Source organism: Loxodonta africana, chromosome 10 (assembly GCF_030014295.1).
Source record: "Loxodonta africana isolate mLoxAfr1 chromosome 10, mLoxAfr1.hap2, whole genome shotgun sequence".
NCBI classification, from domain to species: Eukaryota; Metazoa; Chordata; class Mammalia; order Proboscidea; family Elephantidae; genus Loxodonta; species Loxodonta africana.
Window position 1 is genome coordinate 108,604,151 of NC_087351.1, and position 27,784 is coordinate 108,631,934.

The 27,784-nt window shown below is 46.2% G+C and overlaps 1 protein-coding gene across 9 annotated transcripts in view; it reads right to left on the reverse strand.

Moving 5' to 3' along the window:
- The window catches only part of SYNE3 (spectrin repeat containing nuclear envelope family member 3), a 108,480-nt gene that overhangs the window by 50,013 nt on the left and 30,683 nt on the right, over positions 1-27,784 (reverse strand). For all 9 annotated transcript variants that reach the window (XM_064292920.1, XM_023546540.2, XM_064292918.1 and 6 more), the window contains exon 2: positions 2,617-2,774. In XM_064292920.1, coding sequence (XP_064148990.1) covers positions 2,617-2,760 — 144 coding nt within the window. In that variant the 5' untranslated portion in view covers positions 2,761-2,774. The remainder of the gene's footprint in view (positions 1-2,616; positions 2,775-27,784) is intronic.

Consider the following 27,784-nt stretch of genomic DNA (forward strand, 5'->3'; position numbering starts at 1 on the left):
TGGCATATTTCATACCACTCAGGAGTGGGGGTCCCACGAGGGATGAGGATGAATATCTTGCCACTCGAAGAGAGATTTAATTTGATTAATAATAATAATAAACCAGTTGCCACCAATTGAGCCGACTCATAGCGACCTCACGTGTGTCAGAGGGGAACTGTGCTCCATAGGGTTTTCAGTGGCTGTCTTTTCTGAAGTGGGTCATCAGGTCTTTCTTCTGAGGCACGTCTCAGTGGACATGAACCTCTAACCTTTCAGTTAGCAGCCAAGCGAGTTAACCATTTGCACCACCCAGGGGCTCCAAAAATAATAGTAAAAGACATGATGGTACAGACACCCAGAGTTGTAGAGGAGACCTCATACCCACACTCCAAGTTAACACGATGGTTCTTGTTAGTTGCCGTTGAGTTGATTCTGACTCATGGCGACCCCACGTGTGCAGAGCAGAACTGTGTTCCATAGGGTTTCCAGGGCTGTGACCTTTCGGAAGCAGATTGCCAGGCCTTACTTCCAAGGCACCTCTGGGTAGGTTTGAACAGCCAGCCTTTGGGTTAGTAGCCCAGTGTTTCTGTTTGCGCCACCCAGGGACTCTAACAAGATGGAGACCTTGGTAATTCCCATTTTACCGATGAGGGCGCTGGGAACGCACAGGAGCCTTGAGCTTTGCGGAAGGAGTTGTTACAGCAGCCAAAGAGCTACCCAATCTAAGCTTGGGCCAAATGTGGTGCTGGAAATCGAGGGAGCCAGCAGTTTTGGGGAAGAAGCAAAATTCAGTCTCACTTGGCCACACCCAGAGGGAGGCAGCCAGGCCAGGAAAGTCCCAGTGAGGACACCCTGCCCCTTCCCTGATCTCTCCGCACCGCTACATCTCTGCTCTCCCGGATCCCCGTGAGGAAGGCACAGGCTGGACTCCGTGGCACAGTGCTCTTTGCTGGGTAGCGAGTTTGACGCTTCCTTGCCAAAGGGAGAAGAACTGGCTGGCCAGTCCCAAAGGTGGGCAGAACACCAGCCCTGACCTGGTCTGAGGCAGAAATACTTGCCCCGAAATATCAACAGGTAGGAGGTTTACTGTGTGCCTGGGCCAGGGGAGGCCAGAGTCTGTAACTTAACTGCAAGCCAAATTTCAGAAGTAGATTCTATCCTCCTTCGCTCTTTAGCTGGTGCAAGGTTCATGTACAGCCATCACCAGCAAGGATGCGGGCCAGGAGCACTTGGCAAGCGACACTTGGCCAGCTGGGAAGGCGCTCTGGGAACCCCCTCATAAAGTTGTTCCGATTTGAAGCAGCCAACAAGGGCAACAGTCAGGTGGGGGTTGGGTGGAGGGAAGGTCTCAGGGGCTGGGGAGAACCAGGAGACCTGGAATGGGGTTAATGGGGGCTCTCCTTGAACCCAGCCAAGACCTGCTGAGCACCTATTGTGTACCAGCACCATGCTGGGCACTGAGGGCCAGAATGGAGACATGGCCCAGAGGTCACAGGCTGGGGGCCTGGGCTGCAGACAGAGCACAGATGACAATGAAAAGAGCTGTGAGAGACTGCAAAGCATTACGGTCACTCCAGGGAGGAGTCTGGGGAAATCCAAGAAGGCTTCATGGAGGAGGTGGTGTTGGCACCAAACTTCGAGAGATGGTGCAGGCATTTGGAGATGGGGAGTTGAGCAAAGGTAGAAAAACAAGAAGTGTTTAGGGATGGATGCATTTGGCTTTTGGAAGTCAAGCTCCGGGAAATGCTAGGATGCTCCTGATGGTGAAGAGGGCCTAGAATCGGGTGAGGAAGTGGCCTGGTGGAGACAAGCTCCTAGGGAAGGAGGTGTCGGCAGGGACCGCTGGCATGGGACGTATCTCAGTACCTGAAACCAAAAGAAACAATCGCCTCCACTTGCCCAGCCGTGCCGGCATGCCCTGCGCTGTGCCAAGTACGCCGACAGTTACTTGGTTCATTTCCTGTGCACACCCAGGCCCGGGCAGAAGGGCATTACCTGCAGAGGCAGCAGCAGGGCAAAGGCTGGGTGGTAGGAAACCCAGGAGGTTTCTGCCCTGTCAGTCACTTTAGCTTCACAGGCACTGAGCGCCTGCCTGGAGCCAGGTCAGGGGTAAAGCCGGACCCCAGCCTGGGCGGGGGTGGGGGGACTCGCAGGGCCACTCCTCACTGCGCAGAGCCCCCTCCTACCTGCTGAAGACAGACCTGGCCCACCCTACTCCTGCCAGGGACCTCAGCCGCAGGAAGCAGGGAAGGGGATGGGAAGCCAGCTCTGGGAAGCCAAGACTGGGCCACTGGAGCTGGGGTCCCACCTGCCTGCACAATTGTCCCCTGCCCCGGATGGGGGCGCCAAAGGACAAGCTCCAGTCCTTTACTCTCAAAATGCGGTCCTGGGGCCAGGAGTTTGGCCATCACCTGGGAGCTTGTGAGAAATGTAGGCTCCTCCCCAGACTAGTGGATCAGAATCTGCACTTCAACAAAAATCCCCGGGAGACGTGAATACACCTCTAAGCTTGAGGGGCACTGGGCTAGTCCGCCCTGCCATCTAACAGACAGGAAACAGAGGCCTGGGGGTGGGGGTAGGGGGCACAGAGCTGGGGTGCGAATCAGTCCCAGCATGGAGCTGGCCTCTATGTACCTCGGTCTCACGTAGCCTGGCCTCCAGGGCGGTGCGGGGCCCCTGCGTGTTGTCATTGATCTGCAGCCGCTCCTCCACGGCCTCCATCCATGCCCGCGCCTCCTCCACGCTCCTATTGAAGTCCTCCTGGGGCTGCTGTGTCATGGCACCTGTTGGGGCTGAGGGAAGGCCACATGAGACCAGGTCGGCAAGAATGCTGGGGGCTCTGGAGACACCCCAAAGCTGGCTGATGGGCTGGGGGTGGAGGACATACACTGGGGGCAGGCCTACACCCACCACCAATATCCCTGGGGTTCTGAGGTTGGGCAATACAGCCAGGGTCAAGTTAACAAACAGCCAAAGGACTGGAAACACTGGGGAGGGAAGGAAAACAAAACAGGTCTGGCCTCTCACATCTGTGGAGCAGGAGAGCAGGCCGGCACTAACCTGGCCAAGGTCGCTTTGGCCTCTCAGCTTCCCGCTCCCCTCCACCCCCTAACTGGGACCCAGAGGCAATGTTCTTCAGGTTCAAGTCCCCCCCAAAATTTATCTTAAAACTTATACAGGCTGAGATGTCTGTGGCTCATAAAGAATTTTTATTGGCATGGATCAAAAAGACTTCAGAATGTAATTTGTGGCTTTGGTCAAGCTGACGCCAGCCCTCAAACTTCACCTGAGATTAACACCTCAGTCTGGGGATGGCCAAGTACCAACGCCAGGTGTCTTGTCGATACTTCACTTGCACAGGTCCAGGGCAGCATGTTTCCCACCAAACCACCCACCCCCCACCTCCATTCTGCACCCGGAGCACCCACGGCCGATCCACTAATGAACACTAGCAATGAAACCCATTCCCATCTTGCCTCAGGCGATACTGCCTGCTGGCCTCGGTCTCCACTCAACCAGCCCCCCTTTGCCTGACTGCGCACTCTTCCCTCTCCCTAAACTGCAGGCTGTGGGGGCAACATCTCAGATTTTCCCATGTCACGTCATTAAAATCCCATGAGGCCTCGGCAACACTCTTCACTGCCCCAGTTCTGGTTGCCTGCTTGCAGTGACTACAGCCTGCTTTGGATTTAAGTCATTAATATCTGCATCTTATAGGAAATACCATGTCTGGCTTATCCTCCAGTTTCCCAGAGCGCCGTGCTCTGCAAGTGTTGATAAAATAGCCCAGAATTGGTAGAAACGTGAATACATCAAGAAGCCCACCAGAGAATTTTTAAAATGGTGGAACCAAACTAGAAACAACCTAAATGCCCAATAACAGGCGATTATCTAAGTAAATTGGAGCCCTAGTGGTGGAGTGGTTAAGAAGTCTGGCTGCTAACCAAAAGGTCAACAGTACGAATCCACCAACCGCTCCTTGGAAACCCTATGGGGCAGTTCTACTCTGTCCTATGAGGTCACTCGCTATGAGTCGGAATCAACTCGAGGACGATGGGTTTTTATTTAAGTAAATTATTTTAAACATGCACTTTAGAATATTATGCAGCCAACAAAAAATCTGTTCAAAATGAGCGGAAAATGGCGAATGCTTAGGCTATAATGATGATACCAAAAAATGAGATAAAATTTTGTATTTAGTAGTCATAATGCTACAATTAATTTTTAAATACAAAACAAAAACCATGCTTGTAAAAAGCTGGGGGGGGGGTGCGTGGGCTGGGTGGGGACCCAGGGAGTAGAGGCAGAAGTGGCTTAAGCCATACCCAGGACTGGCCCCTTGCTTATCCCACGTGATTTTTCAGTCTTCTTTCCCTGAAACTGAACCTTGAAGGCCACTCAGTCCTCACTGGGTAGTCAAAAGGTGGAGGGTGGCCACACAGCCCGCATCAAACTCTTTTTAAGGGGGGAGAGAAATAACACTACATTGTATTAAAAAAAAAAAAAGGCAGAAAGAAAATCACAAAAATACTAATGGCTATTGTCTTTGGGGGAAACCCTGGTGGGATAGTGGTTAAGAGCTACAGCTACTAACCAAAAGGTTGGCAGTTCAAATCCACCAGGCACTCCTTGGAAACCCTATGGGATAGTTCTACTCTGTCCTATAGGGTCACTACGAGTCGGAATCGACTTGACAGCAATGGGTTTGGTTTGGTTTTTTTTATTGTCTTTGGGGAGCCCTGGTGGCACAATGGTTAAGAATTTGCCTGCTAACTAAAAGGTCGCCAGTTCGAATACACCAGCCGCTCATTGGAAACCCTCTGGGGCAGCTCTACTCTGACCTATAGGTTCGCTGTAGGTCAGAATAGACTCGACAGCAACGGGTTATTGTCTTTGGTTGACATCCCTAGGTGCTGCAAACAGTTAAGTCCTTGGCTGTTAACCAAAAGATTGGCACTTTGAGTTCACCCAGAAGCACCTCAAAAAAAAGTCCGGCGGTCTACTTCCAAAAAATCAGCCACTGAAAATCCTGTGGAGCACGGTTCTACTCTGACACACATGGGGTCACCTTGACTCAGAATATATAACATGGCAACTGGTTGGTTTGTTTGTTTTAATTGTCTTTGGTTGGTGGGAGTATAATTGGAATTTTTTCCCTTTTTTAATGTACTTTGTGAATTTTTCCATCAAGGGTAATCATGATTTTCCAAGGAAAACAATAAATAAAACCATTTTTAAAAAATTGCCTCAACTGTCGGCCCTTTCTTCTCAACCATCAGTGGGCTGGTCAACAGCATTGACTGCAACTCTGAGCCCCACCGAGCTGGGCACCCAGGCCCTGTGCTGGACTGGAGAAAACATCACACAAGAGCCCTGAGCCACAAGGAGAGAGCAGGACAACACGCTGGGTGGAAGAATATAGTAGGTTAGGGAAGGAGTGGGCCACTCGGCGGGGGCGGGTGGGGGGCTTCTCTCTGGGAAATGGGCCCACTGTTCAGAGCTGTTTCCTGACGTGATATTTTGCTTTCAGAACTGCTTTGGTTTTTTTTCTGACAATTTAATCCGTTTCCTGCAGCCACTCTCTTTTTCGAATGCTTGTTTGAAAAGCACATTAGAACGTGCAGGCGTTGAAATTACTCCATTGTAGCTTTCCTCTCTTTTCTAGTGTGTGACTGACTTGACAGGCTTCCAAAGGCTGCAGCCTCTATTTTCATAAAACGAGGTGTGGGAGGAGCAGAAAGTGGTCCCCCGCATTTTCGAGGATGCAATGGGGAGAAGCCAAAGCAGCGAGGTTTGGACAGCCCCTCTGGTTGGGAATGCCTGGGGCCTGGGAGGGGGGGGTCCATCAAATGAGCACAAGGGGTCCTGGGGCAGGAGTGTGGCTGGGGTGAGCCTCCTACAGTGAGACCAACCCAGCAGAGTGATCTGACCTTGGACTTGGCCAAGTCGCAGGCAGAGCTGGGCTCAAGTTCAGGAGAGTGGGCCTCCCAGCCCATTCTCCCAAACTATTTCATTTCTATTCCATGAAACAGAGAGAAATTAAGCACACGCTCCAGCCAGGCCGATGCTGCCACTGCAGCAAGAAATTAGCCAACACATCCTTGCACTCAAGATACTCAGAGGTGAATGGAGAAGGTGGACACCCGTAGGGGCAGCCACAGTGGGATGGGGGCGAGGAGCTCTTAACCTTTTCTGTGCCACAGACCACTCTGGCACAAAAAACAAAACTTGGATCCCTTCCAGAATAACGGTTTTTAAATGCAGAAAATAAAATGAAAGAATTACAAAGGAAACTAATCATTAAAATACAGTTATCGAGGGTCCCGGAAGGAGCGAGAGAAAAGCGTAGAACAAAATTCAAATTCACACACAAAAAGACCAGACTTGCTGTTCTGACGGAGACTGGAGAAACCCCCAAAGCAGTGCCTCTGAACACCCTTTTAACACAGCACTGAAGTCACTCCTGAGGTTCACCCTTTAGCCATAGATTAGGTGGGTCTATAGGGCCAACAGTAACACACGTGAAGGGCGTGCTTCATAGTTCAATCACGTACATGACACTAATGGGCATACCAGCCCAAAAGCAAAGACGAGAAGGCAGAAACGGACAGGAAAACTGCACAAAATGGAAACGGGGAACCAACGTGGGGTGGGGAAGGGGAGAGTGTTGATACATCGAGGGGTTGGCAACCAGTGTCACAAAACAATTTGTGTATTAGCTGTTTAATAAGAAACTAATTTGCTCTGTAAACTTTCACCTAATCACAATACAAAAAAAAAAAAAATACAGTTATGGTGCTTGGGGGAGGACTGTGCGTCTGTTAAGAGTGATGGAAAATTCTGGGAACAATGGTACTGGTTGCACAACATGATGAACGTAATTGATGCCACTGAATTGTACAGGTAAAAACTGTGGCTCACATCTACTGAGATGGCTATTACCAGAAAAACGAAAACTAACAAATATTGGGGAAGATGTGGAGACACTGGGACCCTCCTCCATTGCTGGCAGGGATGTAAAAGTGCAGCTGCTGTGGAAAAGAGTCTGGCGGCTCATCAAAAAGTTAAACAGAGAATTACCATATGACCTAGCAATTCTACTCCTAGGTATATACCCTAAAGAACTGAAAGCAGAGACTCAAACAGAGTTCATTGTGGCACTATTTGCAATAGCCAAAAGGTGGAAACAACCCAAGTGTCCATCAACAGATGAATGGAGAAACACAATGTGGTATATCCACCATCCATAGAATGGAATATCATTTAGCAGTAAAGAGAAATGAAGTCCTGATACACGCCACGAGACATGCACGAACCTTGAAAACATTATGCCAAGTAAAAGAAGTCAGATGCTAAAGGACAAATATTGTATAATTCCACTCACATAAAATATCTACGATAGGCAAATGCAGTAGAAACTGAAGTTGATTAGTGGTTACCAAGGGCTGGGGGTGGGGAGGGAATGGGAGTGATTGCTGAGTGGGGGGTGAGTTTCTGTTCAGGAGGATAAAAATCTTTTGGAAATACAGAGTGGTGATGGCTATACAACATGGTGAACGTAATTAGTGTCATTGAATTGTACAATTAAGAATGTTCACTTAAGATGGCAAACTTTTTGTTATGTGTTTCACTACAATAAGATTTTAAAATATTTTTTAAAATGGAACTATGCATTTTCTAAACATTTCCAAACATTTTGGCAAAAAATGCACTCAAGAAAAAAAAAAAAAAAGGCTGCCCTCACTTCCAAACCCCTTCTCCTCATTTTCCCCATGTAAAAAATGGCAGCAGTCTGGGGCGTGCTGTGGGCGACATGAGAACGGGCTATGTATCTCCCTGTGAGAGGGCTGGCAGAGGACTTGAGCCCCATCTGGCTCAGGTTGGTGCTGCTCAGCTGAGGAGGCAGAAAGGAAATAGCATTGGGTCTCACCATCCCGTGTGGTTATCATCAACGGCAGCCAGAAGGGAAGTTACTTATTTATTTTTTTGAAGATAGACAACGGGTTGGGACTGACGATGGAGCTGACAGGAGATAGGATATAAGCTCGGAAGAGGATATCTGGGTCAAAAGCCTCCACCTGTGAGATGGACAAGTCCACACAAGGTGGGCAAGAGCTGCAGACATGGCTGGGGGCAGAGTTTCCCTCAGAATGGACTGTAAGGGAGCACTTTGGGAGAGGCTGAGAAACTTCCAGAATTTGAGCTCCAGGTCTGGGGCATCTCCTTAAAAAGGGAAACCTTAATTAGAGCCATAAAGAAAGCTCAGGGGAACTGAGGAAGCCAAAGTGTCATAAAGAAGAGTGTGATTGACAAGGATACGGAAAAATCTGTTGCAGGTTTTTAAAAAAAAAAAAGACCTGCCAGGAAGGAGAGGGCACTGTGTGAATCAGTCCAGAGGGATCAAGTTCACCCCCTCTGATGCCAAATGTGTGGTGAATAACAAAATCTCACTCCACACACATACTGCATCCTGTGGAAATCTCAGCTTCCATTCCCTGTCCAGTTCAGACCCCAGGCACCAACTGGAGACTGGGGGGTGGAAGGCCAGGAGAAGCACAGTGTTTCCCTGCTGCCCCTCCGCCTTAGGTGGGGTCTCCTGCACCAACCCTGTCCCCCTGGGGGCTCCAGCTCCTGCTGCCCAGCCCCTCCCTGTCCCCCTGGGGGCTCTAACTCCTGCTGCCCAGCCCCTCCCAGCCTGGTTCTGGAAGCATTGCCTCCTCTCTAGCCCCTTCCACTCCCCAGTCTCCAATTGGTGCCTCCTACAGGCTGGACCCAGCCAGAAGCCAGACACAGCCTGCGGTGGGGGGGCCCTCCTGTGACCCAGGCCAGAGCAGGGGATGGCAAGGGATGAATGTGAAGTGCCTAGGCTAGGACTTCACAGGCAGTCCATCTGGAGACTGGAGGACGCCAGCTCCCTTTGCCCTGGTCCTGGGTCCCCGAGCAACTGGCAGAGCTGCACTGTGGTCTCCAGGGGCCAGCCTTGCAGAAGAAGGGCAGGGTACTGGCACCAACAGCCATGCCTGGCACTGACTGCCACCGGGTCTGCCAAGTGGAGCTCAGGCTTTGTCTCCTGGGGGTCAGTTGGCTTTAGATCCCTCCTTCCTGCCCCCTGGGAAGCTGAGGCTGAGGAGTGGAGCTCCAGTATGGCTCTTTGGTGCCACCGGTGAGGGGCAGACACTCCATAGGACCAGGCTAGGACCAGACCCCTTCTCCAGCCCCTCCAATACCCTAACAGCAAGAAAAACAATTCTCCAGGAACGCGCAAGTACTGTTATACTGCCTACCATTTGGTGACAGAGATGTGCCAAGGACCCCGCTTAGTACCTAACCAAATCCCATCAGGGAACACCCCTAAAATGGGACACTAAACCCTCCCAAGCAAAGAGAGGGCAAAGTCGGGTCATAGAATGACTGTTACGTGGCTGACATTATTAGTCCTATTTTACAAGGATGGAAATTGAGACTCGGGAAATGAATAGCTTGTCAAGGAGCAGTGGGTCTAGATCAGTGATAAATAATAATAATAATCGAACATTTACCTGGCATTTTGCATATGCCTGACTTGATGCTAAAAGGTTTACAACTATTAACTCATTTCTCCTACAAAGACCTGGTGAGATGCTTATTATTATCTCTACTTTATAGCTAAGAAGGAGGCCCTGGGTGGTGCAAATGGTTAACATACTTGGCTGCTAACTGAAAGGTTAAAGGATCAAGTCCACCCAGAGGTGCCTATGAAGAAAGGCCTGGAGATCTACTTTTGAAAAATCAGCCATCGAAAACACTACGGAGCACAGTTCTACTCTGACACACTTGGAGTCGCCATGAGTCAGAACTAACTCAGCAGCAGCTGGCTATAGCTGTTAACAGAGGCTCAACGATATTAAGAATGTTGCCCAAAGGCAGAGGCAGGACTTGAACCCAGGACTGTCCAAGTCCAAAGCCTTTGCTCTTAAATCCCATGGGGCTACTCAGGAACCAAGCCCCTGCCTGTATCACCCCCAATCTCACCGAGAGCTGCTCACGCTGTTGGGGAGCCTGGGGGAGCCAGCCCTTTGTGCTTCATCTTGGATAAGCATCCAAGATGCAGGAAAGTGACACCAGGGTTTAAATTTGGGCTTTGGCTCAAGCATCCAGGGTCAGAACAACAATCTGAGGCCCCAGTCCCAGGCCACCTCAGTCACAGTGCCCAGCCTCTCTGACTCTGCCAACCCCACTGCCCACTGGCATTTTGTTCTGGGACCCAGAAGCCTTCAGGATTCGGACAGATTCCCCAGCTCCTGGGGCAGGCCCCATGGGCAATTCCAGCCTGACCCCTGCTCTAGCGGCCTGGCCCTGGCCGCCCACCGCAAATGGAGCCCAGGGTCCTCTGGAGCGTTGAGGCCAGTCCTGGCACAGGATGCGCTTGGCCTTCCTTCGCGTGACTCACTCCTGCCTGTCCCGAGCCATTTCCACCCTTGCTCTTTCCCACTGTTCTCATGTGCCCCAGATGGGATTTCAGGAACTGAGCCGACAAAAAAAAAAAAAAAGAGCTGACAGCTGGCTTTAATTCTGAAGGGTATTCCGAGTGGATTCTGGGGACTCTCCTTTGTGTTTACTTCTCGAAGACCACGTTGCAGAGAAGCCTTTGTCCAAAGCTCCAGGAGGATGGTCCCTGGCAATTCCCTCTCACCTGACATTTTTTTTTTTTTTTTTTGGAAAAGGTGATTCTAGGAGCAAAGTGTGTGTTGGGGGGGGCCAGGAACCCTCACACACACAAAAAAAAGGAGCGTCTGTATTGGTCATTGGACCAGGCACCCTCACATTCTTATTTAATCTGACAACAACCCTCCAAGGTGCCGAATCTAGAGTTAGGAACAATGGCTGAGTCAATCCCATTTTAGAGGTAAGCACACCAAGGCTTGGGGAGGTTAAGGGACTGCACACAAGCCACCCAGGCTGCAGGGCACCCTACCCACCCTCTGTCCACTGGCTCGTGATAGTTATAAAGGCAAAGGAGCCCCACTCTGCACTGAGGTTGTCGGGTCAACTTTACAATGACAGCCACAAAGGTGATGGGCCAGCGACTGCTGCGGAGGCACAGGCTCTGAACGCGATGTTAAATGAGCCCGTGATCACAGACAAATGGTAATTGGCTGTGGGAGTCACTGCTCCCTGGCCCGCCTCCTTCCTCAGGCACCTGTCCATAAAACGGCATTTCCAATTAGTCTTAAATTAGCTAAACCCGAGTCTTCCATCTAACTGCTCAGTCTGGAGAATGACCCGAACCGGCAAAGACCTAGCTCCACCCTCCCTCCAATGTAGATAATTATGCCAAATACACACACACACACACCACAGTTGGAATGATAAATTCTATCTAAAAGCAGCCGTAAACAAAACAAACCAAAAACCCAAACCAGTTGCCGTGGACTCGGTTCCAACTCATGGCGACCCCATGTGTCTCAGAATAGGACTATGCTCCATAGGGTTCTCAATGGCTGATTTTTCAGAATACCAGGCCTTTCTTCCAAGGCGCTTCTGGGTGGGATAGAGTTGCTAGCGTTTTGTTTAGCAGCCAAACTGACATCACCATCACTTCCAGCCACGACACACTGGCCTTGGCAACACAGGGCCACCTAGAGATGTGAGAGGGGGAGAGGGCAGGAGGGCAACTCCGAGAAACGGGGCTTGGGGGTGAAGCGGGGGCTGGGAATGTGAGTACAGAGTCCCCTGGGAAGAAGGCAAGCCTGTCTGCCAGGAGATGAACAACTTCCCCAGGGCAGGACAGGTGCTATCAGAGGAGGGGCCAGGTGTGATTGGCTCAGGCTGCCAGGAGAGCGGCCAATCAGAGGCTGCAAAGGGAAGGCTCCCTATGGGAGGGAGGTTCTGAGCAGCACAGAGCATGTGGGCGGAGCCTGAGATCGTGGGCGGAGCGTGTGGGCGGAGCCTGAGAGCGTGGGCGGAGCCTGGCAGAGGGCAGGGAGGCAGGGGACCTGCCCTGTGCTGTGAGACAGGGAGTGCTGGGCAGGTGTCAGGGGAGCCAGCTCAGTCCTGGCCGGAACACCGAGTGCCAGAGACCACACAGGTGATGTCGGGCAGGCCAATCCAGGGCCAGGCTTCTGATTTGGAAAAAGCGAGCTTCAGACCAGTGTTTTTCATACCATGAGTCGTACCCAACTAGTGGGTTGTGAATCAGTTTAGAGGTCTTGATCAAAATTTTTTTGTAAGAAAAAAAAAAAAAAAGGAATAGAATAGAAAATACCACAGTGCCTCTCTTGTACTAGGGCTAACTGTTATGTCGTAAGGCTTTTGTTTGTTTTCTAGATATGTTATATATGCATAGATGTACAACGTACTTCTCACTGTGGGTTGCGATTAAAAAAAAAAAAAAAAAACTTTGGGAACAACGAATTAGATAGTGGTTCTTTTTTTTTTTTTTTTCTCAGTTGTAGCCTACCCCAGAATCACCTGGAGGGCTTGTTAACACACGGATTGCTGGATTCGATGATGTCAAAGGCTTCCCTGCTAACCAAAAGGTTAGCAACTCGACTCCACCCAGAAGAGCCTCGGAAGAAAGGCCTGGTATTCTGAAAAATCAGCCGCTGACAACTATATGGAGCATAGTTCTATTCTGAGACACATGGGGTCGCCATGAGTTGGAACCGACTCCGTGGCAACTGGTTTGGGGTTTTTGTTTGTTTTGTTTAAGGCTGCTTTTAGATAGAATTTATCATTCCAACTGTGGTGTGTGTATGTGTGTGTATTTGGCATAATTATCTACATTGGAGGGAGGGTGGAGCTAGGCGTTTCCAGGTTTGGGTCAATGTGGGCCAAGATTAGAAATCCACAATAAATAAAAATTCACCACAGCGTCCACAGAATCGCTGCCTTTCTTGCCTCCATTGCATCGGTCCCGTCTGTTGAAGCACAATAGAGCAGGATCCTCCATCAGGAGAAGGACAGAGCGAGGCTCTGCCATGGGCTCCCTCTCCCCACCCTCCCATTACAAATTATACTCACACAGCTTCTGAGTGGCACTGAGCCGTTGTCTTTGTTTAACTAATAAGCCTTGAGGGCATTTTCTCGCACTGTTTACTCAATGGAATCTGAAGGTAACCTCAGGAGGAGGCTGCTCCCCCTCAAAGGGTGCCCTAAGGCACCAGGTCTCCAGCCTCACCAACCACTGCCTCCCCCGCCCCACCCCATCCCACAGACCCCCGACCTTCCAGGAACACAGTCACTCGGGGTCTGTTCCCTTTGCAGGCACCAAGCTGTCTTCCCACCGCCTCCTCCCCTGCCTCCACCCAGGCCTCTCCCTGTTGGATGCCCAGCATCCTTGGAGGCTTAGCTCAGGGACCCCTCTTCCAGGAAGCCTGCCCTGACTGACAGGCCCAGCCTGTCCCCACGGTGCTTCCCACGGCGCTCCTGTGCGCTCCTGTGCAGATATTCATCTCAGCTGGGGTCCCACTGGACAAAACTCTCTGTGCTGTCATCTTCCCTGCTCCCCACTCCCCCACCTCCTATCGAGCTTGGCACCTGATCTCAGTAATATGAATGAATGAAACCCCACCCACCCCACCCTACCAGGCCAGGGCTGGGGTGGGGTGAGGACAGAAGCCTGCCCTCAAGGTACACACTATCTACACGGCAACCAGGCTCCCTCCACACCCTCCCTCGCCCACCCCCTGGAGTCTAGCTCCCTTTAACAATGCCATGAAGAAAGGAAGGGGCATCAAGCACCTTCTGGAGACCCAGGCCCACCCTTCTCCAGCCCCATGCCTCAGGCAGCGAAACACCTCCCAAGTCCCAATTACTGTGTAGATGAAATCTCCAAGGTAGGGTCCTGGAGGAGTTCCCCATGTGGTCTATGGAGGGCCAGGGCCAACCCTGCGTCCTGCTCTAGTCCCTAGGACTTCTCGAGACTTCTTCACTGAGAAGATCTAGCTAAATGAGGTGAAGCTAGCCAGGAAGTCGGCTCCTGTCTAGGCACCTGCCTCACCCTATCCAAAGGTCCACACCAGACTCAGTGAGAGTAAGGTGGGGGCAAGTGGCTCCCACCCTCCCCATCCAGCCCCCTCTCTCGAGGTCTTATTGGCTCTAGCTGACAGAGGCCCACACCACACAAAGTTCTGACCCCTCTCCCCCAGCACATCACACCTTCACCTCTTGGCTTCCCCCAGAGAGAGAAGGTTCCTACACCCAACATCATGGAACCCACCAGACCTGCCCGGCTGGCTGGTCCCAGCTTCCTCAGCATCTCCCACCATAATCAGCCGCCTCCTCTCTGTGCATCACAGCCAAGGGAGCAGGTTCAACTCTGTGACCACCTAGGTACACCTGGCCACATCCTATGTTCTCAGACCCAAATAAAGTGCGCACAGACCAAGGCTTTGAACCGGTTGGCTCTCCACAGTCCTGCCAATAATCCAGTCTTCCGCACCGGGCTCCCGAAAGGACTCACTACGTCTCTTTCGAGTCTCCCATTCCAGGGCTTCAACTCATAATTTTCCCCGTTGTGGTTACCGTTCTGGATCACCCAAATTGTAACAATTCAGGTCTGTCCCAGTTTGGCTTCTCGGCTGAACCAGTTCAAACCAGTTTGAAGCCCTGGCACAGACCTTACCAAAAGAAAAGAAAATTATGACTGCACAAGAATATGTTCTCAGACCCCACTTTTATCAATATGAGCTTTAGAAATAAATGAAAGTTTTCTGCTAGATGAAAATGTCTTTCAATTAAAAAGCATTTTTGGGGGCACCAAAATATAGGGTTTTAAACATTCTTTTGGTTGGTTTTTATTACACAAAAATTTTAAAATTTCTCACAGAAGCTGTAGTCTACAGAGGATGAAGTTACCACTTCGTGGGGACTGTGAAGGATGAAGGTCCAGCTGAGCCCTGACCAGTACCCATTTGCTGTTGAGTCAATTCCAATTCATGGTGACCCCGTGTGTCAGAGTAGAACTGCGCTGCATAGGGTTTTCAATGGCTGGTTTCCCAGAAGCAGGTTGCCAGGCCTTTTTTCCGAGGCACCTCTGAATGGACTGAAACCCCCAATCTTTCAGTTAGCAACTGAGTATGTTAACTGTTTGCACCACCCTACCACTGCCTAGAACCACAGGGTTCTCGGGCCCTGCACTCCAGCCGCATCACACTGGCATAGTTTCTAGAAGCTTAGAGTCTGGGTCCTGCTTCCCCAGAAGCAAAGTCCTCCCTTCACCCCACCTCCTCCTGCTTGCGTTTAAAGGTTTAGCTCAGAGACACCCAGTAGAGGAAACGCCTCCATCTTTCCCTCACTCAGGTAGAAATGACCTCTCCCTTTTTCTGTTCCCCAAGGAGCCCTCTGCCTGCTATCGCTTACTGCATGTTTACTAAGCACTTTATATGAATTTTCCCATGTTCTCCCCCTTCCCCACCAACCCTAGGAGGAAGGTACTACCACAGATCCCTAAACTGGGGCTAGAGGGGGCACAGCAAGTTAGCAAGGGATGGAGCCTGGACAGGAACCAGACATTTGCCTGCACTGTTCACAGTTGACGCTTTGTACTTGGTGGCACTTGTTTCCCCTTCTTGTCTCTGAGGAAGACCCCTGAAGGAGGGCAGGGCCAGTTGATCTTGTTGATCCATGGATTGATTGATTGATCGACTGGGGACAGAGCTGCCTTTACATATATGTATATATATACACATACATTTATATAGCTTTATAGAGGTATAATTGACATACAATAAACTGCACATATTTATTTAAACTATACTATGTGATTTTTTTTTTTTTTATATGATAGCTTTTGACATAAATACCCATAAAACCATCACCACAACCAAGATACTGAATAGATCGGTCACCCTCAAAAAGTTTCCTGGTGTTCTTCCTGGCCAACCACTGATCTGCTTACAGTCACTAGGTTAGTTTATATTTTTTAGAGTTTTTTTTTACATAAATAGGGTGATACAGTACACTTTTTGGGGGGGGCATCTGGATTCTTTCACTCAGCATAATTTTTCTGAGATTCATTCACGTTGTTGCCTGTATCAACCGTGCGTCCATTTTAATGGCTGAGTGATATTCCATCGTCTGTATATACCACAGATTGTTCATTCATTCAGCCACTGATGGGCAGTTCTGGGCGACTACAGAGAAAACTGCAGTGAACATTTTTGTGGACATGTGCTCTCATTTCTGTTGCATAAATACCTAGGAGTGGAACGAACGGCTGGGTCATCTGGCAGGTATATGGTTCAGTTTTTAAGAAACTGCCAAACTGTTTTCCAAAGCAGCCTCACGACCTTACCTTCCTGTCAGCAGAGTATGGGTGTTCCAGCTCCTCCATGTTATGGATTGAATTGTGTCCCCCCAAAATATGTGCTGTAAATCCTAACCCCTAGACCTGCGGTTATAATCCCATTTGGGACTGGGTTTTCTTTGTTATGTTAATGAGCTGGTATTAGCGTAGGCTGTGTCTTGGGCCAATCTCTTTTGAGATATAAAAAGAGCAGATCAGGCTCAGAGAGGCAAGCAGAGATGGGGGAAGATAGATGCCACACCACATGGAGATCGCCAAGGAACAGAAGAGACAAGGACCTTCCTCTAGAGCTGACGGAGAGAGAAAAGCTTTCCCCTAGAGCTGACACTCTGAATTTGGACTTCTAGCCTCTTAACAATGAGAAAATAAAATTTTGTTTGTTAAAGCCACCCACTTGTGTCATTTCTGTTATAGCAGCACTAGGTAACTAAGACACTCCATACCTTCACTAAGACTTGGTATGATCAGTCTTGTTCATTTTAGTCATTCTAATCACTGTGTAATGATATCTCATTGTTGTTTTAATTTTCAATCCCTAACTACTAACCTGGTGCCCTGGTGGCGTAGTGGTTAAGGGCTTGGCTGCGAACCCAAATGTCAGCAGTTTGAATCCACCAGCTGATCCTTGGAAACCCTATGGGGCAGTTCTACTCTGTCCTGTAGAGCCGCTATGAGTTGGAATCGACTCGATGGCAATGGGTTTGTTTTGTTTTGTTTTTAATGGCTAACCTCATGAGGAAAGACCAGTCACTAGGAAAGGGCATTATGGTTCCTGAAGTAGAAGGTCAGTGAAAACGAGGGAAACCCTCAATGATATGGATTGACACCACAGGCACAACAATGGACTCAAACGTATCAAAGGTCATGGAGATGCCACAGAACCAGATAACGTTTCATTTCGTCATACATAAGGTCACCACGAATCAGAGCCACTGGGATGGCAGCTAACAACAACAATGGTTAACCACCTGATTTACTTCTACATTTTAGTTTAAGGCAGCCCTCCTATACCCCCAGATTCTGGGCTAAGCCCTTGCCAGGCGCCACGCCTTTAAGCTCCTTCTTGTGCTCAGCACAGGGTCTGTTGGCTAGAGGACAACGGGGTGGCTGGGAGACACAAGGCCAATGGAAGTCTGCTCCAATGCTAAGAGGGCTGCCGGCCAACTCCTTGAACAGGCAGCTCCGTGAGGACAAAACCGGGCACCTTGAACCAAAAGCACGTAAGGCAGATACATGAATGGAGGCGTTCCTATGAGCTCTCCCACGTGGCCTCCATCCACCCTCCCGCCGTCCCCTCTGCTCAGAGTGGGACCTGGACTCCTGGGCAACAAATTTGTGTGGCTGCCAGGGGTCTCCGAGCACCAGGGCTGAAAATCAACAACTTGGGCTTCCAAGTTAGGGGACCTGTGTTCTGGTCCAGCTCCTGTGAACTCTGAGCCTCCTTTTCTCATTTGAGTGTAAGCTGTACCCGGGCACAATCCCTGAGTGTCTTGATCAAACTATGTGGGACAGACACTGACACACAGTTGTTGTTTGCAATTCCTGGTGATCCCATGTGTGCTGAGTAGAACTCTTCCATAGGGTTTTCAAGGCTGCGGCCTTTCAGAAGCAGATTCAGGGCTTTTTTCCAAGGTGCCGCTGGGTGGGTTGGAACCATCAACCTTTTGCCTAGTAGTCAAGTGCTTAACCATTTGCACCCCCCAGGGACTCCTTGACACATAGTAGATGCCCCAAATTTTTTGAATAAATAAGTAAATCTGGAAAATGTAAATAATAAAGCTTACACCCCCACTAAGGAGCCCTGGTAGTGCAATGTTTAAAGTGACTGACTGCTAACCAAAATATCAGAGGTTCAAAACCACCAGCAGCTCTGTGAGAGAAACATGTGGTAGTCTGCTTCTGCAGAGATTTACAGCCTTGGAAATCCTATGGGGTTGCTATGAATTGGAATCGACTGGGTTTGGGCTACGCCCCCACTGGCAAACAGTAGGTACTCAGTAAGTTAGTTCAGCTCTTTTTTATTAAAAGGAAGACATATGGAAACCAGACCAAGTGTCTGTGGGCCCTTGTCAGTCCTTGGCACAGCCACAATGCTGGTTCAGGGAAACTGAGAAAGGCCAGGAGCCAGAAAGGGGTGGAGGGCAGCACAGATTCTGTAACCCCAAAATAAACTGCTGGGAAGAGGTGGAGCAGGCCCTGGACTGAGTTTCAGGGGACATAGGTCCAATTCAGGCTCTGTCACTAGCTCACTCCCAAACCTCAGTCTCCTCATTGATAAAAGAGGGGTGACAGTTCCCACCTGACTTCCATCCCCTGAGACAGGTGAGCTTAAAAATGGAAGGTTGTTGTGAAGGGAAGGGGCACTTCTGACTCACCCTAGGGCTTTTTCAACCAGAATCACTGTTAGTAAGAGAAAGAGATGCTGCGAGAAGCCCTGCCCTATCCAAGGGCTGTTATTATCATCTGTTCTGGGAACCTGAAGCTAATCACACCACGTTACCTCACAGAACAGCCAATAGCCAGTGGGCCACAATAACCAATTGTCGATGTTTTACAGTGTGCTGGAGTAAATGCTACATTGTTCCAAGTTACAATTCCAACCTGTAACAGCTGGAGATGTTAGCAAGTGTCAGTTCTCAGTGCAGCCAATTTCCTAAAGCACCTTACAGTGTTTTGAAAACAAATATCTGTGAGGTAAGTACATACATCAGCCTTATATTTTATATTATATTGTTATGTTATGTTATATCCTATTATATCATCCTATCTTATATCATCTTATATTGTCTTATTCTATGTTATGTTATGTTAGGTATGGTATGGTACGGTACAGTACAGTACGGTATGGTATGGTACATGTAAGGAGGCAAGGCACAGAGATGGTAAATAACTTTCCCAAAAGCACGTAGAACTTGGATTGAAACTTAGGCAGTCTGGATAGGAGGCCTCCCCGTAACCACAGCAACATACTTGTAGGCAAGTGTTCAGCACCCACCTGGCCAGTGTGCTGTAGCTGGTTGGACAGCCAAGATGTGAGTAAAAAAATAGCTGCTGCTGAATGGTGGAGGGAAGAGCTGTGAACAATTCCCCACTGTGGCGGAAACACACAGCTCAGCCTGATACTCTGCAGACATGGCCCAGAGCTGAAACTGCCATTCAGGCCATTCTGTGGCCTTGTGAGCAAAGCCGTCTCATGACATCTGCTCCTGACCTACAGCCCTTGGTAAACAGAGCCACCCAGCACGCCCCACTTGGCTCTGGGACTGTATGTTGATGTATCCGTCTCCCCATTAGGCTGTGACCCTTGAGGGCAGAAGCTGTGTCTCAACCACTCTGTATTCCTGGGACTGGAACACAGGTGGTATGAAGGAGGAGGGCAGTGCTACTTGCTGAAGCAATAAGCACAACGCTGACATTCTTGGAAAGGTAGGGCTGGCTCTCAGGGGTCAGGGCCAGGGTACAGAGGTACCAGAACTGACCTGAACCTGAGCCTGACTCCAGACCTCAGACTGCAGGACCAAGTCTCGTAACATGATGGAGCACCCCAAGGAGTTAAGAAAAAGGTCTTTGATCCTTTTGAGTTAATTTCTGTATATATTAAACAAACAAACAAAAAATTGCCTTCAAGTTGATTCTGACTCATAGTGACCCTACAGGACAGAGTAGTATGCCCTCATACAGTTTCCAAAGCTGTAATCTTTACAGAAGCAGACTGCCACATCATTCTCCCATAGAGCAGCTGGTGAGTTTGAACCACTGACCTTTCAGTTAGCAGCTGAGCACTTAACCACTGTGCCACCAATGCTCCTTATTTTTTGCATATTGTGATTGTAATTGATTTTTGATGAGAGAGCCAAGATGACTAAATGAGGAAAGAATAGTCTTTTGAAAAAATAATACTCTGAATAACAAATGGGACAGCTAGATAAAAAAAAAAAAAAAGATAGTCACATGTAAAAGAATGAAGTTGGGCCTCCTACTTCACACCATATACAAACATTAGCTCAAAAGGATCAAAGACCTAAAGAGCAAAAACTATGAAACTCATAAAAAGAAAATGTAAAGCTTCATGACTTTGGATTGGGCAATGGTTTCTTAAATATGACACCAAAAACATAAGCAACAAAAGACAAAAGCGATAAGCATCAAAATTAAAAACTTTTGTGCTTCAAAGGACACCATCAAGAAAGTGAAAAGACAACCCACAGAACAGGAGAACATTTTTGCACATCACATATCTGATAAGGAACTTGTGTCTAGAATATATTAAAAAAAAAAAACTCTTACAACTCAATAATAAAAAGACAAATAACCTAATCAAAAAATGGGCAAAGGATCTGAATAGGCATTTCTCCAAAGAAGATATACAAATGTCCAATAAGTACATGAAAAGATGTTTAACATCATCAGTTATCAGGGAAATGCAAAACCATCAAAACCACAATAAGATACCACTTTACACCCTCTAGGATGGGTAGAATCAAGAAGTTAGATAGAAGGCAGAGCCAACATGGCACTACAGACAGAAGCACCATGCAGTCCCTCCACAGCGAAGACCTGAAAAACTAAGTAAGAGAGACAAACATCAATCCTGGAACCCTAAGCGTCAAATAAAGAGATAAAGAACTCAACCAAGCATCAGAAAGAATAAAAAATTGACAGAAAACAGAGAGCGAGGAGAGATATGGAGTGGAGGTCCCCTATCAGCGAACACAACACGCACTCGCCATCTTGGACTCCTTTCAGAGATCGGTGGCCAGGGAGTACAGGAAAGCAGCTTCACGGAGCTCCCAGCAGGAGACAGAGCATCCGTTGAACCTGCCCTGCTGCACCATAGCTGAGCGACTGGCCTTGTCCATTGGACAAGATGGTGAGAAGTGTCGTGCCCACAGACGAGCAAACAACAAAGATGGCATGGTCCACCTGCTCAGACATAACCAAATAAAACAAAAAAGCAGGATGAATCAAACAAATCCACAAATAATAAATGACGAAAATAACTACTGAATGTCCCAAAGACAGTACAAAATATCAAAACATATTAAAAAAAGGAACAGGATGATTCCAGTAGGCATCCAAAATAAAACACCAGACGACTTTCCACTTGAAGACGCTGGAACCACCTGGTCAAACCCGCTGCTGTTGAGTCAATTCCAACTCATAGCAACCCTAAAGGACAGAGTAGAACTGCCCCACAGAGTTTCCAAGGAGTGCCTGGTGGATTTGAACTGCCAACCTTTTGGTTAGCAGCCATACCACTTAACCACTACACCACCAGGGTTTCCATTAAACTACCTGAGAGGGAATTCAAATCTCTAATATTCAGAGCTATCCATGAGTTGAAGGAAAAAGCAGATAAAAATGAGGAAAAAAGAGAGAAAATCAGGGAAAACGCAGATAAATTCATAGAAAAGACAAAACAAGGGAAGAACTTAGGAAAATGATACAGAAAAAAAAATGTTGAAATAAATTCACAACTAGAAATCATACAAAAACAGCAATTAGAAATCTAAAAGATAAACAATACGACTTCAGAAATGGACAGTGTTATAGAAGGCCTGAAGAACAGGTTTGAAACAATGGAAGACAGGATCAGCAAAATTGAAGACAAATACTTGGATACCACTTTGTTTGAGGAAAAATCAGAAAAAAGAATGAGGAAAAATGAAGAGACTCTGAAAATGATTTGGGATACAATCAAAAGCAAAAATTTGTGAGTGACCGAAGTTCTAGAACAGGCAGAGAAAACAGAAAACATAGACAGGATCATTGAAGAACTGCTGACAGAAAACTTCCCTAATATCCTGAAAGATGAAATGCTTATCATCCAAGAAGCTCAACAAACCCCACATAGGATAGACCCCAAAAGAAAATCACCAGGGCATATCATAACCACACTTGCTAAAACCAAAGACAAAGAAAGAATCCTGAGAGCAGTTTGAGAAAAATGAAAAATCACATTCAGAAAAATGAAAAGTCAACCAATAGCTGCAAAGTACACAATAAGATTAAATTCTGATTACTCAGCAGAAACCATGCAGCAAAGAAGCCAAAGGGATGACATATATAAAACCCTGAAAGAAAAAATTGCCAACCAAGAATAACATATCCTGCAAAACCCTTGTTCAAATATGATGGTGAAATTAGGACATTTCCAGATAAGTAGAAATTAAGGGAATATGTAAAAATCAAACCAAACTTACAAGAATTACTAAAAGAAGTCCTTTGGTTTGAGAACAAACAACATCAGACAACAGCCTGAATCTAGGACACAAAACCACACCAGCCAGATATCAACCTAGGAAATGAACTCTCAAGGATTAATGAAAAGTAAAAGATTTACAACAGGGAACCAGAGAGGTTAATCTGTAAATGACAACAACGTCAGAACAATAAAAGAGGGAATAACTGTAGGTATAGAACTTTCTAATGGAGAGGAAGGCAAGGTAATACCAAATAATAAAAGACTGATATGGATAAATTCCAAGGTAACCACAAAGAAAGTTAACAACACTACTGATCAAAATAAAGAAGAAAAGCATGAAGTCACAGTAAACACAAAATCTACAAAAGAAAAAAAAAAAATCCACCAACAAAAGGAATTCAGCATATGAGAGTAAAAGAACAAAGAAAACGTAAGCACCAAAAAAAAAAAAAAAAACTACAAAATGACAGCAATAAACTCACACTTGTCAATAATTACACTCAACTTAAATGGCCTAAATGCACTCATAAACAGATACAGAGTGACAGAATGGATTTAAAAAAAAAAAAAAAACAGGATCCATCAATATGCTGTCTACAAGAAACATACCTTAGAAACAAAGAAATAAATTCATTAAAAATCAAAGGATGGAGAAAAATATATCAAGCAAATGGCTACCAAAAAAGAGCAGGAGTGGCAAACTAATCTCAGACAAAATAGACTTTAAAACAAAATCCATCATAAAAGACAAAGAGGGGCATTATATAATGATTAAAATATTATGATCCATCGTAAAGACATAATCATAATAAAAATCTACGCACCCAATGACAGGGCTCCAAAGTACATAAAACAAACCCTAACAGCACTGAAAAGAGAGAGCGACAGTTCCACAATAATAGTAGGTGACTTCATACTCCCCCCTCAGTAAAGGACAGAACATCTAGAAAGAATCTCAAGAGAAGATCTAAAGGACACAATCAGCCAACTTGAACTCATTAACATATATAGAACACTCCACCCAACAGCTGCAAAGTGCACATTCTTCTCCAATGCACACAGAACATTCTCCAGAATAGACCACATCTCAGGCCACAGAGCAACCCTCAACAAAATCCAAAACACTGAGATAATACAAAGTATCTTCTCTGATCACGACACCATTAAAGTAGAAATTAACGACAGGAAAAGCAAGGGAAAAAAAAATCAATGACATGGAAACTGAATAACACTCTTCTTAAAAACCACTGGTTACAGAAGAAATCAAAGATGGAATAAAAAAAAAACTCCTAGAATCAAATGAGAATGACAACACATCATACCAAAGCATTTGGGACACAGCATAGGCAGTGCTCAGAGGTCAATTAATAGCAATAGATGCACACATCAAAAAAGATGAAAGGGATAAAATCAAAACATTAGCTACACGACTCGAACCAATACAAAGAGAACAGCAAAAGAAGCCCACAGCCACCAGAAGAAAGGAAATAATAAAGATCAGAGCAGAAATAAATGAAATAGAGAAGAGAAAAACAATAGAATTAGCAAAACCAAAAGTTGGTTCTCTGAAAGGATCAACAAAAGCAACAAACCACTGGCCAAATAGAAGAAAAACAGGAGAGAACACAAATAACCCAAATGAGAAATGAAATGGGGGACATTACAACAGACCCAACGGAAATAAAAAGGATCATAACAAAGTACTACAAAAAACTACACTCTAACAAATTTGAAAACCTAGAGGAAATACACAAATTTCTAGAAACACTATCTACCCCAAATAACACAAAATGATGTTGAAAATCTGAACACATCCTTAAAAAGAGAAAAAGCCATTGAAAAAGTAAAAAAAAAAAAAAAAAAACTCCCAATCAAAAAAAAAGCCCTGGCCCAGATGGCTTCACTGGAGAATTCTACCAAACATTCAGAGAAGAGCTTGCGCCAGTACTACTCAAACTATTTCAGAACATAGAAGAGGAAGTGATACTTCCAAATTCATTCTATGAAGCCAGGAAAACCCTGATACCAAAACCAGGCAGATACCAAAAAAAAGAAAGAAAGAAAATTACAGACTGATATCTCTCATGAATATAGATGCAAAAATTCTCAACAAAATCTAGCCAATAGAATCCAGCATCATATCAAAAAAATAATACACTACAACCAAGTAGGATTCATACCAGGTATACAAGGATGGTTCAACATTAGAAAATCAATCAACGTAATCCACCACAGAAATAAAAGGAAAGAAAAGAATCACATGATCATCTCAGTTGACGCAGAAAAGGCATTTGACGAAGTCCAACACCCATTCGTGATAAAAACTGTCAATAAACTAGGTATAGAAAGGAAATTCCTCAACATAATAAAAGATATCCAAACAAAATCAACAGCCATCATCATTCTTAATGGAGAGAGGCTGAAAACATTTCCCCTGAGGACAGTAATAGGACAAGGATGCCCTTTATTACCAATCCCTATTTAACATTGTGCTGGAAGTCCTACCTAGAGCAATAAGTCAAGAAAAAGAAATAAAGGGCATCCAAATTGGTAAGGAAGAAGTAAAACTGTCCTTATTTGGGGATGATATGATACTATACTATACACAGAAAACCCCAAAGACCACGAGAAAACTACTGGAACTAATAGAAAGATTCAGCACAGTAGCAGGACACAAGGTAAATACACGAAAATCAGCTGGATTCCTACATACCAACAGAGAGAATGACAAAAAGGATATCGGGAAAACAATACCATTTCTAATAGCTCCTAAAAAAATAAAATATTTAGGAATAAATCTAACCAGGGATGTAAAATACCTATACAAAGAAAACTACAAAACATACTGCGAGAAACTAAAAGAGATCTACATAAACGGAAAAACATATCATGCTCGTGGACAGGTAGACTCAGTGCTGTGAAAATGACAATTCTACCGCAGCAATCCACAAATACAGTGCAATCCCAGTCCAAATACCAACAACATTCTATAAAGAGATGGAAAATCTAATCATTAATTTTATATGGAAAGCCTAGAGGCCCTGGGTAAGTAAAGCACTGTTGAAGAAGAAGAATAAAGTAGGAGGACTCGCATTACCAGACCTCAGCTACGGTGATCAAAACAGCCTCGTACTGGTACAACGACGGCTACATTGACCAACGGAACAGAATTGAGAACCCAGATGTAAATCCATCCACCCATGGTCACCTGATCTTCGACAAGGACCCAAAATCCATCAAATGGGGAAAAGACAGCCATGTTGTTAACAAATGGTGCTGGCAAAATTGGATGTCCATCTGCAAAAAAATGATAAACAGGACCCATACCTCACACCATGCACAAAAACTAATCCAAAATGAATCAAAGACCTAAATATAAAGCCCAAAACTCTAAAGGTCATAGAAGGAAAAATAAGGTCATGCTAAAAGCCCTAATACATGGCACTAACAGGATACAAACCATAACTAACAACACACAAACTCCAAAGATAAGCTAGGTAACTGGGATCTTCTAAAAATTAAACATGCTTATCAAAAGGCTTCACCGAATAAGTAAAGAGAACCTACAGACTGGGAAAAAATTTGTGGCTGACAAATCCAACAAAGGCCTAATTTCTAAAATCTACAGGAAAAGCCAACACCTCTACAACAAAAAGACAAATAATCCAATTAAAAAATGAGCAAAGGAAATGGACGCTTCACCAAAAAAGACATTCAAGTGGCTAACAGACACACGAGGAAATGCTCACTAGCCATTAGAGAAATGCAAACCAAAGCCACAGTGAGATACCATCTCACCGCAGCATGACTGGCAGAAATAAAAAAAAAAACGAAAATAACAAACGTTGCAGAGGCTGTGGGAAGCTTGGAACTCTTACGCACTGCTGGTGGGAATGCAAAATGAGACAACCATTTTGGAAGATGATATGGCGCTTCCTTAGAAAGCTAGAAAGAGAAAACATAGAAACACCGTATGATCCAGCAATCCCACTCTAGGAATATAACCTAGAGAAATAAATAGGCATATGCACGCCCATGTTCACTGCAGCACTGTTCACAATAGCAAAAAGATGGAAATGACCTAGACACCCATCAACAGGTGAATGGACAAACAAACTATGGCACACACACACAATGGGGTGCTACGCAACGCTAAAGAACAACGATGAATCTGTGAAGCATCTTATGACGTGGATACATCTGGAGGGCATCATGCTGAAATAAGGCAATCCCAAAAGGACAAATATTTTATGAGACTGCTACCATGAAAACGCTTACATACAAAAAGAAATGACCTTTGATGGTTACAAGGGAGGGGAGGGATGGGTATGGGAAAACACTAACTAGACGATAGATAAGTGGTAACTTCAGTGAAGGGTAAATAAAGATATATATAAAAAAAGGGTAAATAAAGATATAAGGAGTAAAAAAAAGAAAAAAGTCAGACAAGTGTTGATAAGGATGTGGAGAAATGTCAAATGTCACGGCCACTTTGGAAAACCAGTCTGGCAGTTCCTCAAATGATTACCACAGGACCCAGCAATTCCATTCCCAGGTGTGTATGCAAGACAAATAAAAACATAGGCCCATTCGAAGACTTCTGCATGAATGTCCATAACAGTCAAAAAGGAGAAACAACCCAAATTTCTATCAAGAGATGAATGAACACGTAAAATGTGATATTTCTATGCAGTGGAATATTATTTGGCAAAAAAAGAAGTGAAGTATTGATACATGCCACAGCATGGATGAACCTTGAAAACATGCTGAGTGAAAGAAGCCAGTCACAAAGGACCCCATATTATATGATTCCATTTATATGAAATGTCCAGAACAGCAGACCTCTAAAAACAGAAAGTAGATTAGTAGTTGTCCAGGGTTGGATGACCAGGAGATGGGGGTGGGGGAGGACTGATCAGGGGAGCAGGGTTTCTTTAAATGATTAAAATGTTCTAAAGCTGATTGTGGTGATGTTTGCTGACCCTGAATATACTAAAAACCAATGAATTGTACACTTTAAATGGGTGATCTGTATGGTATGTGAATTATACCACAATAAAGCCGCTAAAAAAAAAAAATCAGAAACTCAAGACTAGGAGGGACATTCAAACTGATCAAATCCAACCACCCATCTATGCTTGAATTTCCTTAAAATCATACCCACCAAAAGTCTCCCGAGACTCTTGCACACCTCCAGTTACGGGTGGCTCACTACCTACTCCAGACAGCCTATTCTATGGTGCCATAGCTCAAGCAAGAAGAAAGTTCTTCCTTGGAGCCAAACCTATACCTTACCAATGGTGTGCTCT